This window comes from Macrobrachium nipponense, chromosome 11, assembly GCF_015104395.2.
Source record: "Macrobrachium nipponense isolate FS-2020 chromosome 11, ASM1510439v2, whole genome shotgun sequence".
NCBI classification, from domain to species: Eukaryota; Metazoa; Arthropoda; class Malacostraca; order Decapoda; family Palaemonidae; genus Macrobrachium; species Macrobrachium nipponense.
In genome coordinates this window covers 86,488,403-86,500,902 of record NC_061087.1, presented here as the reverse complement: position 1 = coordinate 86,500,902, position 12,500 = coordinate 86,488,403, and the positions used below count along the sequence as shown (strand labels likewise).

The following is a 12,500-nucleotide window of genomic DNA, read 5'->3' as shown; positions in this document are numbered from 1 at the left end:
TTTTACAATAAAATCTGAACAACACAGACCTTCGCGTATATATACAGAGGAAAAAGCATGACAGACAAACTGAAATAAAAATTCATAAATGTATAAACAAAGTATTTGGACAACAGGAAAGGAAAATCTGAAATGATGAATGTTCACCCGTGCTATTTTCAAGTACCTAGCCGTTTCTTTTCCGAATGCTCCAGACTTGGCTGATATAAAACCACGTATTGTACGGTTAATTCTTTGTACGAATTGTACGGTTAATTCATTACCTTAAGCAGACCAGAATCATCCACGCACCCCTCACCCAAAAAAAGATAAAAAGTAAATTCAGAAACTTGGTGCTGAAAGAAGAGACTGATTAACGTTTTGAAGATAATTTGGTGAATTAAGAAAAACAGGAAGCACGAATACAATTCTAAAGTTTGATAGGAAGGAGGAAAGAAATGAATCGCTTTACTACAATAATTTTCAGCGAATAGTTGTAAAAGGACTTGGCCTGAGAGTGAAAACATTCATACTTCAAACAGTTTTGTTAGAAACCGTCAGCCTATTAGCCACTTCATGCATCTAACAGAAGGCTCATAAGCAGCACATCTAAGCCCCCATAAAATGATGTACCAATCATCTTTTTTCCACAACCTCTCACACCCTCTGAATGTTAAGGCCTTTCCTTTACAATTATTCTGCTTTGTCGTCTATCTACCACTTCCTTGGCCTTCCTTTCCTTTTCCCTCTAGTTATTCCCGAATTTTACTCCCTTCTTATCTTTGAAAAAATTCAACACTCGTGCTTCACTTCCATACAGGAGCGTTGGTTCAACAATTCCTTCAAACATGCCACCTTAAATTCCGTAGATACTCCGAATTTCTCCCCAATCGTATGCGTACATCCAGTTACTTTCTTTGCTTCAGTTATTCCGTACTCCAATTCTTCTCTCCCCCTATCACCATCTGTTATTTTACTGTCTCATTACCTATTTGAAATTACTACTTTCGTTTCTCCCGCATCCTTATCAACAGTCCATTAGCTCCCATTTATCCCATATTGGTGCCCTTTTTCACATTTCCTCTCGGCTTCGTCTTCCTGCAGTTTCAAAGTTTTTCGCTATTTTCTGCGGCTACTCTTCCGTACTGTACCACAAGCCATTCCATAATCCATTCACGAACCGTTTCCTTAATTTGCAACTTTGCACTTGCACCCACAGTCCTCCATTTGACTTCTCAAAATATTCTACCTACAAAGCTATTATCATAGACTCTGTGACAGAAAAAAACCTTGTTTCATACACACTTTTACAACAAACCAGTCACTCTCCCATCCACAGATTCTCCCTTACTCGCACATACACAAACTTGACATTCATAACAAAAACTCTTAACTGCTCTCGAAAGCTTATCGTCTAAACCATTCACCCTCAAAATCCTCCACATTGCTCTTAATGGGTAGATCGTCCATTTACTTTCATACTACTCATATAACTGTTCAATAACATACATGTGAACCATATACCCTCTCTCTTTCTTTCTCTGTGAAGCCTTCTGCTATCCTTTTTACATTCTCAGTCGAAACCCACCATTCTCCTTTCCTGGTATACAACGTAATGCTATGACCTGTATTCTACTTTCTTCTTATCACCTTTACCATATGCAAAGGAACAATTATTTCTCTCATGCATTCCTCTGAAACCTTTTCATCATCCAGATAAACTTTGCATACCCTGATCAGCAACTACATCCCATAATCACCAACTTACCAAAGCGACTCATATATCATCCAGTCGATCTCAGGTATTTTTCCGTTCTTCAATTTCTTGTTGTGTCCCCCGTACAGCCTGCCCCGGACCCCCAACCCCACAATCTTCCCCTAGAGCTCTGCTTCTCTTGCATACTTTACTTTCACCAAATCTTCAAAATACTAATACTAACTACATTGGATATATTTTGATATATATTTGTCCAAACTTTCTCTCTCTCTCTCTCTCTCTCTCTCTCTCTCTCTCTCTCTCTCTCTCTCTCTCTCTCTCTCTCCATTTACCAATTACCATCCGGTAAAACAACCCATTCTCCCTAAAGGACTTGTTCTCATACGAATTTTAAGAGCTTTGAGTCATCCTGAAACTCATTCTATGCCTACCATGGCATGAGAGAGAGAGAGAGAGAGAGAGAGAGAGAGAGAGAGAGAGAGAGAGAGAGAGAGAGAGAGAGAGAGAGATCTTATATATTTAATAAAAATAAACAACAAAAAATATCATATCGTAATCATGAAATAATAGAGTAAAGAACTATAAGAACTTAATTTTAGTAAGATATAAAAGCTTATTTATAAATCCTTTTATTCTTGTCATTTGCTATAAAGTCACAAAGGAATCTGCATCGAATTTCAAAAGCCTTTTTGCCATACTCCAAGTGACTGTGTGAATTTTACATTTTAATTCCTGTTGTGTCTGTTTACAGTAGCTATTTTACGCAAACTGTATCTTTGAAACTGTCAAAAAATAGATAGGGAATAGATAAACTAGCTATTACACAAAAATGCTTTTAGTTCTTTGGAGATTAAAGCCTCGTACTATAAGAAAAAAATTAAGAAATAGATAACTTTACTAAAGCAATATATAACGTATGTATGAACAATCTGAATAGGCAAGTGACTTGCTGGAAGCACGGCAAAGATATCAAAGAAACAATAAAACAAATTATTCCAGGTTCGGTAAAATTTTTGACACAAAATACCCATACTTATTCTTCCGAAAGCAATTCACCTGTTGTAAAGTGGTAACATTAATACATATCACGGTGTAAGGCGAACATCAGTAATAATATCCAATTTATTGTAAGAAGATACTCATGGAGTTTTAATGCCTGTAACATCTCTCTATCTCTCTTCTAAACTGAAATAAAAAAGCCAGACAATCGACGATTCTTCTTTCGTTTCCCACAGGTCGCCTTACAACACCCTTTCCAATTCTTCCACTGATATTTGGCCCATGCCGAACGTAATACCTACGCATTCCTTGAAAACCAAAATGACACTGGATCTGCAAACCCTGATGCCATGCCTAAACTATCCTCCTCTGTTCCTGGTGCCCGTCCCAAAGAAACCCCGATTTTTTCTTCTTTGTTGCAGTTCCTCATTCCTGCCATGGATATCTGTGGTCGAACACTCGCCCCTTCTAGAGAATATTGGATGCCACTTGGATCTGTTGACGGTTTCTCCTGACATTAAATGTCCAGGATATTCAGCTTTTCATACCGTGATTGACAAAATCACAAAGAAGAAAACTTATGATCAGTACTAAAGAAATCCTTGTATTCCTTTGCGTTCTTTTCTGCCACTTTTAACGTGAAAAGTTGGAATATAAGATACACGAGCTTTACAGTTGCAGAATGTCTATTTCTACCTTGAAAAACCAAGAGTACATAATTCTCTTACTCTGAAACTAATTTAACGGTGCGCCATCTTCTTAGCATGAGAGCACACGCAAAAGTTTTCCATCATTAAGCTAATTTCCCTTAGAAGAAGGCGGAGGAGGAGTGGGAGGGAGAGGAGGGGAGAGAATGAGTGTTCCAAAAAAAAAAAAATCAAGAAAATGATCGCTGCCATATCAATCCATTAACTGCTGAAAATTGAATACAATCACACGGCAGAAAGCTTATACAACTTTATAGTGGCTCCATGCAATTGCATAATAGGTAATTTAAAGATGTGTATTTATCTGTCTATCTACATATCTATATGCAATTATAACAATAACAATGCCTCACAACTTCTCGATGTCTACTTATTTTGTGAGTATGCTTGTCATTACAAAGCCTCAGATCCAAATGAAGACTGAGGTTTTGTAGCGACAAACATTCAAAAGGTATGAAGAGCAAATCGAGAAGTTACGAGGGCATTGTTGTTATTACAATTACATAAGTATCTGGTAAAAAAAACAGTAGATTTTGTGTGTGTATATATATATATATATATACATATATATACATACATACATACATCATACAATTCTATTCGTGTTTATATACATATGTATACATTTATATAAGTACATTTACATACATAATATATATGCATAGGCTATACATACACATACACACACACACACACACACACACACATATATATATATATATATATATATATATATATATATATATATATATCTTACCGATTACACAATTGTTCTGTGCATTAATATAATTAATAACAGGACCTCATGTAAACTGGAAAGCTTGTAACGTTTCCTAAATAAATATCTAGATACCGTCCAGTTTAAATACGGTCCTGGTATTAATACACACACACATATTCATATATATATAATAATATATATATATATATATATATATATATATATATATGTGTGTGTGTGTGTGTGTATAATATATATATATATATTTCAGCTAGTGTATGTGCTTTATATATAAGTGATCATATGGAGAAAAATTACATGAAAGGGTATGCGATTTCAATTTAATAGTAAAGAATTCAACTTATGGCAAACATCATCATTAAACATCATAAATCAGTGTAAACAGGTAAAAGATCAACGTTACTAATATATTAAGGCGCTAGCATATAAAACCAATTCTTCAATAAAGGAAGATGATTTGAGAGCAATGCGTTAACGTACTTGGGCAGCCGAGTAGATAAACAGATAATCATACATACATTATTTATATATCTATCTATCTATATATATATTCACACACATATATATATATATATTGAGCCAGAGAAAAAGCGATTAGTGCCATGAAAATAATCATGAAATAGATTACTATAATAATAATAATAATAATAATAATAATAATAATAATAATAATAATAATAATAATAATAATAATAAATATCGTGATCTTAATAGAACAGAACTGCCATTAATACCTAACTGAGGACACAATATCCTTCAGAGAGAGAGAGAGAGAGAGAGAGAGAGAGAGAGAGAGAGAGAGAGAGAGAGAGCAACTTCCTCAAAGAGGACAGAATCTGACATCCACGTCGAAGAATAAGGAAATTGAGGTCAGAGGAGGGTTATAATTTGCATAAAGTTCTTAATTATTGTCTGCGTAGACATACCAAGAATTAGTTCACAAATACCGGAGTAGAGGTTAAATGTTATCCATAACGGGCCTCACGTAACTGTACTTACTGAATATTGAAAATCTGCATAAATATTACAAATTTTTTCATGGATCTCATTTCAGTGCACGAGTAAAATTTTTGATACAATTATCACTGCAAGTTTACATATTTTTTCTATGATCTGCATTATGAAAAGTAACCACACTAACAAATCAAATGTATATAAATCTGTCAAGCTATCAAATGCACAATTCTAAATCGGTGCAGAGTTAAAAAAGGAGAAATTGAACAAAAAATTTACAAACATTATTTCTGGAAGTGAGGAGGGGGAGGGATGGGAAATCACGGGACCTAATACCCATCTAATGAGGCTGGTTTATGGTAATGATACATCTGTAAGAGATGTTTCCAGGTGGCCATAACTCCATAAAATTACCGAAAGTAAATTAAAATCTCATCATGAAAGTGAAGCTTCTATACTTTAGAGTCTAACGTATACAAGTATCAAGAGATACGGAAAGTAAGATTATCTATATCCCCTGACGTTAACATATTCATTTAGAGAATTAAAAGGAAATCTTTCAAAGCCATGCAAGGCAAGAAAAAATCTATAATATACATATAAAGAATATACCTATACATATATAATATAGTACAATCTATATATAATGTATATATAAATAATATACATGTATGTATATATGGCAGGTCTTTCTTAACTGTAACTAAAAACGAGCCACATCCTTTAAATTGCCTAGAATTTAGTTATACTAAAGATGTTGAGAATATTGCAAGTTAGGTGTGCCTCAAATTAGAAGAAGAATATGGAATTTAAGCCGAAGGCCAACCACTGGGACCTATGAGGCCATTCAGCGCTGGGAAGGAAATTGAGTATAAGTAGGTTTGAAAGGTGTACCAGAAGGAAAACCTCGCAGCTGCGCTATGAAATAACAGTTAGGAGAGAGTGGATGGCAAGATGGAAGGAAGATAATACGAGCGGAGGTACAGTAAAAGGAATGAAAGGGCTTGCACCTACAAGCCGATGCCAAGCTACAAAGAACCTTTAGTAATACCTACAGTGCAACCAGTGCACTGAGGGCTGCTAAAGAGAGCCAAAGTAATGAAGTTCATTATTCACTGACTAATTAAAGCCATGCATGTTTCATGAGACCAAGATAAAAAAAGACAAAAATGAGGTTCAAAACTATGTAGAATGGCTTAACTTGTCTAACCGATATCAACTTCAGACTTCCCAATCTCAAAGATGGATTGGAAGTCATGAACTCGAGGTTCAACCAGCTTGATAAATCGTCCATGCTATTCACTTCAAGAACTTGAAATTCCCTTCCATCTCAATTCTTCGGCCTAAAATTTTACTGCCTACCATGTATTCTTCATAAAAAAAGAATATCACTGACTTTTCCAGGAAATGAGCATTTATTCTATATACACACTATCAAGACAGTGATGATTCCACAACAAAACTCAATTTAAAAATAAGTCACAATATGCTTCGGAGAAAAGAAAAAAAGAAACCAACACACTGTCACTTATCCAAAATTACGATTCATCTACTTCTAACATTAGTACTTCATAAAGCACAAGACGGAAGCAGTTTCATGATATTCCATCAAATAAATCCTGACGAGAGAAATCACATAAACGAATGCATTCTCTTACATGCATCATAACTAGAAAAGGGGTGGGGACGGAGTTCCCCACAATGGGAAAAAAATGAACCGTTCGTAGTTCAAAGGTCATCCCCATCAATCTTGCGAAACAGGTTTTGCGCACAATCAGAAATAACATGTTAATCAGCCTTTACATTACCGCTGTCAAACGGAAGTGCTTATCCCAGCGCTGCTCTATTTTGCAACTAATGTAATATATTTTTGCCAACAATAATGCCATTACCACGGTGAAATTTCACTAATAGGATCGGTATATTATCAACAACTATATTAATCATTTAGCATTTCCATTAGCACCGGTATAGGAAATACATTTTATCATCCCTGTAGAGAAATCATTTTACAACAGCAACGGTGTTCACATTTCATATCATCTTTATGATACCTATTTTGAAGCATTAAATCACCAACAACGTAACTCAAAACATTTCTACTTTACTTTCGCTAAACTAAACAAAAATAATAATAATAATAATAATAATATGCAAGCATTAGTTTGCACACATATTTGTTGAAAGAAAATTATATGACAAATGGTCGCTATCGGCCTCATTTTGTTGCAAAAGATTTTGAATTTATATCAGCCATGAAAGTCGCCAACTCGAGAATCAAACGGTTTAACTTCACCCTCTTCCCTTCTAAAATAGGGAACTCTATAACTTTCTCGGTGTTTCCTGACTTCAAATTTGCCTATGATCCGAAGCAGCTTTTTTGTCATAAAAATGGATATCGATTACTTCTGTTATCTTTCAATAAAAAAAATTAATAAACAGGCTTGACAAGGCTCCTATAGTTCCATATAGCAAATATCTAAGAAATAAGCAATATTAATAAAAATATGTCTCGTCCTCAAAATACAAAAGATCGTCTTTCCTGTTTTGAGAGAGAGAAAAAGGCTTCAAATCTTTATGTGTACTTCCAGTTTATCAATCAATACATTTTATCGATACTGAGAATATGGAATGAAACCTACAGAGCAATAACATCTTATCTCAAAATCTTAAACCGAAACTTTTCCATTTATTTCATAACTTCTTCAATAATATCCCCCGTGACTATTGATATCATATTCAATCTATCGATACCAATTCACCTTACGCCTATCCTCTCTCTTTTCACTCTTCACAGATATCCCCTATCCCATCCTTTTCCATTTCTGGACACCCCGGCTCCTCCCTTTCCTATCACCCCAACTCGCATCCAGGGTCCCCCTCCACTAACCCCACGGCAACCCAACCCCCCAAGGACCCCGTCATCGCATCACCCCTCCTCTCCTTCCCTCCTGGCTGGCTTTCCCTTCAACAGTCCCTCCCCTCCTGGAGCCCCGGATGGAGGGAGGGAGCCTGGCCAAGAACCCCTGGACGGCCCCCCCGAACCCACGTGGATCTCTTTCCCTTCCCGGAGGCCAGAGTGTATTTCCCATTCTCCAATACTTTCATGTTCCAATCGTGAAATTGAAACGGGAATTGGAACATTTCTCCAAGATCAGGGGAATGATAGTGACCAACATATCTCCTGCACCACAGCCGCTACTTTGAATGCAAAATACGCCTCTGGTCAAGGGGGGGTGGCTTTACAAAACACCACCAAATTGGAGCATACTTGATAGCCGAGGACCCTGCCCGCTCCTCTGCTCTTCTTCCTCTTCCTCCTACTCCTACTCCTCCACCTCCTCCTCCACCGCCTCCGCCTCCTGCTGATGCTTCTGCTGGCGCTGGTCATCTTCCTTCCATCGCTGTCGTCGCTACCATCTGCTTTTCTCCTTCGTATAATATCCTCCGGGTTCGCCATTTCCCGAATCTTGATACTCTCAACATCAATCCAATCGGTCATTTTCCTTGAATTCTTTCGCTCCTCCATCATCCAAATTCCCTCTTTGACTTTGTAATATTCTTATTCGTCGAAAGATGAATGAGAACAAAATCTTCCCTGCCTGAGAAGTTACGGTTTCCAGGTCCGGCCTCACTTACAAAGAACGAGAAAAAGAAGCCTTCATAGTTTCGATTCGACGAGAAGAGAATTTTCGGGGTTTAAGGCATAAAAAAAAAGTTCAAAATAACAATAAAAAAGAACACGTATGAAAACCAAATTCTACCTATGAGGGTTAAAAAATTTTTACAAGGGTCTGAACTCTACAAGTCAGACAAAATATATAATAAAAATATTTACATTTCATGTCCCTAGGTTATATTACTTACTTACATACACACATACAAACATATATATATATATATATATATATATATATATATATATATATATATATATATATATATCCACCCAGCCGACATACCCTTTTAGAAGTGGTTTCAAAAGGTGTTACCTTTCTGGTTCTGAGAAAGGACCCACGGTCTTATTCCCCACAGATGACGTAGTAACAAGAACTAATTCGATATTTCGTTCCACAAAAGGACACTGGGTTTCCCTAGTTGAACAATAGTTACAGCTACAATTTTCCTGCAACTGTTGAACCAAAGATAAAAACCCAAAGCTGAGAAATTTCATATTAGCTACTTGACATACTGACACATGAGGCTCATCATGAACCTATGAACACGACCCTTAGCATACAATACGCTACAAACCTCAACCTTCCATATTATGCTCTTCCGTTTTTCCGATATTATGACCCTTCGGTTCAAATACTCTTTCCCCACTACCTCGCTAGAGTTTTCTCGAGCTCCTTCTCTTTCCCCCTAAAACTTGCGCATTACGCATATTTTTATACCCAACTCTCGTCCTCCAATTTTCTACTCATGACCTGACCACTTAAAATATTCAGATTTACATTTTCTTTGATCCCTGATCCCTTTTATATACTAAATCTTTGGAGTATGTCTACTTTTCTTGCCATTTTAACCATTTTTATTTCATAAGTTAAGTGAATAACTCATATCATCAAGTCCCACCATTTCTTCCGCTCTCATTTACATTCAAAATTTGCATTCCCTTTACCATGCTCAAGCCAACGATCACTTTCAGATTCTCTACTTATAATCACGGCCAAACTCTTCCGCGTTTATCTTCCGTTTTTTTTCTTATCATCATCAACTGATACTGTTTCATGTACAAGCATCAACCACCACAAAATCCATTTACAAAACCCCCCTTTTTTTCTCGAAATAATTCGCACCTGTATTCCTTTGCTTTCACGGTCGCTTTCATCATGAAGAATTTTATTATTATTAACGATATTTTTGGGTAAAATATGGAAAAATAACCGATCTTTCTTTTACATGAAGTAAAGGAATCATACATAAATGCATCCACAAGAGCTAATAAATGTTAATAATTAAATTTAGTTGGGCAAGGCTTGAAAGATATATTGTCATACACATAAACATAAAAACAAGTTTTTTAAGCATACATACCACATAATATGAAAAATGCCGACATGTAGGGGTAGCATTCTTCAGTCGTCTGCAGCAATTTAAGGACAATGCCTTACACTCACTCCAACTTTCTTTTACCACTACAGTGAAAAGGAAAACAGATGATAGGCTTGGTTATTTTCTAAAAATTTGGAATACCTTTCCTTTTACTTAAAGAAAATCTTGAGGGTTTATATTCTAATAATTTGAAGTATGTAATTTAAATGAATGTACGTGTGCAGGTGTATATCTGAGGAGTACATGTATGGTATCACACGTATCAATCCTTACATATTTCGTAACGCACATCGAAACGTCAGCAATCAGCGTAAAGCACATTAATTAAAAAAATAAATAAATAAAAGGCAAGGACAACAGAGGAGTGTTGCAAACTGTCTTTGCATTCCAGGTTTTATTTTGCCTTCGGCTTCGGAAATTTTCGAAAAATACCGTTGCTCTTGATACTTCATGCATGGTAGCGAGACAAATATGTCTAGATACAACAGGTTACACATATCTCTTGCTTCCAAGTGACCGAGATCTATTAATCTCGCAGTCTTCAGGAACATATTAGTAAATCTATTTTATCTATAGACTTACAAAATGTTAACATAGCACAAAGAGAAAATTCAATATTGCTATAAGACAACACATCAGAAATCAGGAGTTTAATAGAAGTTGAAATTTTTTACTGAAACCATATAGCTTGATGAAAGCAGTATTCAGCAAGAGGCAGACTATACCCGTGTGTAAAAAAACGATATTATGATAAATCTAAAGAAATGGCTTTCCTTTGCCATGTTTGGAAAATACCAGTAAAATAAGGATGATATCATTAATAACAAAAAGAATATCAATTAAATAAATGCATTAATCATTAAGAAACCGATTATTTTCGAAACCTATTTTATCCCTTTAACAACTGACTGAAAAAATTACTAGCCAGAGGGCAGACGAACTCGTACGGACAAATATTAAAAAATTATTATCAGATATAAACAATTAACAAATGACAGTCGTCCTATCTAAGCGATGTGTTTAAAAGCTACTTAATGCTTGTTTTGGTAAGGTTATAATTCGAAATACTACATTTTATTCCGATAATATTAGCGGTTTCATTTTCCTCTATTTTTTAAGCTTTATATCAGATCTTATCCATCCTGAGTTGGAACATGCTTCATTCTTTTAAGGAGCTTCATCCATTGCATTCCTTCCTTCAGGAAGGATTTCGGTTCTTGACCGGGTGTATCCTCATCCCCGAAATCATGAGTGGTGGACCCTCATCTCCCTCTATCATGAGTGGTGGACCCTCATCTCCCTCTATCATGAGTGGTGGACCCTCATCTCCCTCTATCATGAGTGGTGGACCCTTATCTTCCCCTATCATGAGTGGTGGACCCTCATCTCCTTCTACCATTAGTGGTGGACCCTCATCTCCCTCTATCATGAGTCGTGGACCCTCATTTCCTTCTAACATTAGTGGTGGACCCTCATCTCCCTCTATCATGAGTGGTTGACTCTCATCTCCTTCTATCCTCAGTGGTGGACCCTCATCTCCCTCTACCATTAGCGGTAGACCCTTATCCCATCTATCACAAGTGGTGGACCCTTATCTCCCTCTATTATGAGAGGTGGACCCTCATCCCCTCTATCATAAGTGTACCGTGATGTTCTATGTCCGGTACTTTACTCAGCTTTAGAGTTATGATTAAGTAATATGTAAAAGTAAAAGCTCATCTATTGATAAGAGAGATACTCTTCTCTCAAGTGGTTTGTGGAGAAGGTAAGAACAAAAGTAAGAATCATTCAAATCGTTAAATATATAAATAATTTAATAAATGATTTTAAAAACGTATCCATCCACATTAAAATAAAAATGTTGCAATCTTTATAGCCTTAAAAAATCAATCATGGATATTTAACATCCAAAAAATCTATGGTGCGCAGGTGGCAGCGAGTCTATGACTTAATCGTCCCTAAAACAATTCTGAGAACTCAAATTTAATCGATCTGTCAAATTACTATGTAGGCCCCAATAAGTATTAAAGAAGTTCAATGCTCTTGATAGCTTACATGAACATAAGATGAAGTGAACTGTAAAATATTCAAGATGAAAGCAACTCACATTAAAAATAACTTCTAAATATATTTAACTAATTTTAACAAAGGAAAAAATAAGCAAAGGATAGCATGGCTACAATATCCGGAAACTAACTAGGATTTGTGTCATATAGCTCAATGACGACTACTATAAAACATCAAGACTCACTGCCTTGGAAAGTGCAGAACGAATAGAAATTCATAAATATTAATAGACAAACCCACTGAAACGCCAAAAACATAGGGATTCAAGGAAAGCGTA

General features: G+C 35.9%; 1 protein-coding gene across 1 annotated transcript in view; it reads left to right on the top strand.

Annotated features, from left to right (window-relative positions):
- Nucleotides 1-11,655, top strand: part of LOC135209351 (uncharacterized) — a 37,196-nt gene extending 25,541 nt beyond the window's left edge. Inside the window, exons 2-4 of the mRNA XM_064242051.1 lie at nucleotides 7,896-8,171; nucleotides 8,294-8,549; nucleotides 11,359-11,655. Coding sequence (XP_064098121.1) covers nucleotides 7,896-8,171; nucleotides 8,294-8,549; nucleotides 11,359-11,655 — 829 coding nt within the window. The remainder of the gene's footprint in view (nucleotides 1-7,895; nucleotides 8,172-8,293; nucleotides 8,550-11,358) is intronic.
- The last annotated feature ends 845 nt before the right edge of the window (nucleotides 11,656-12,500 follow it).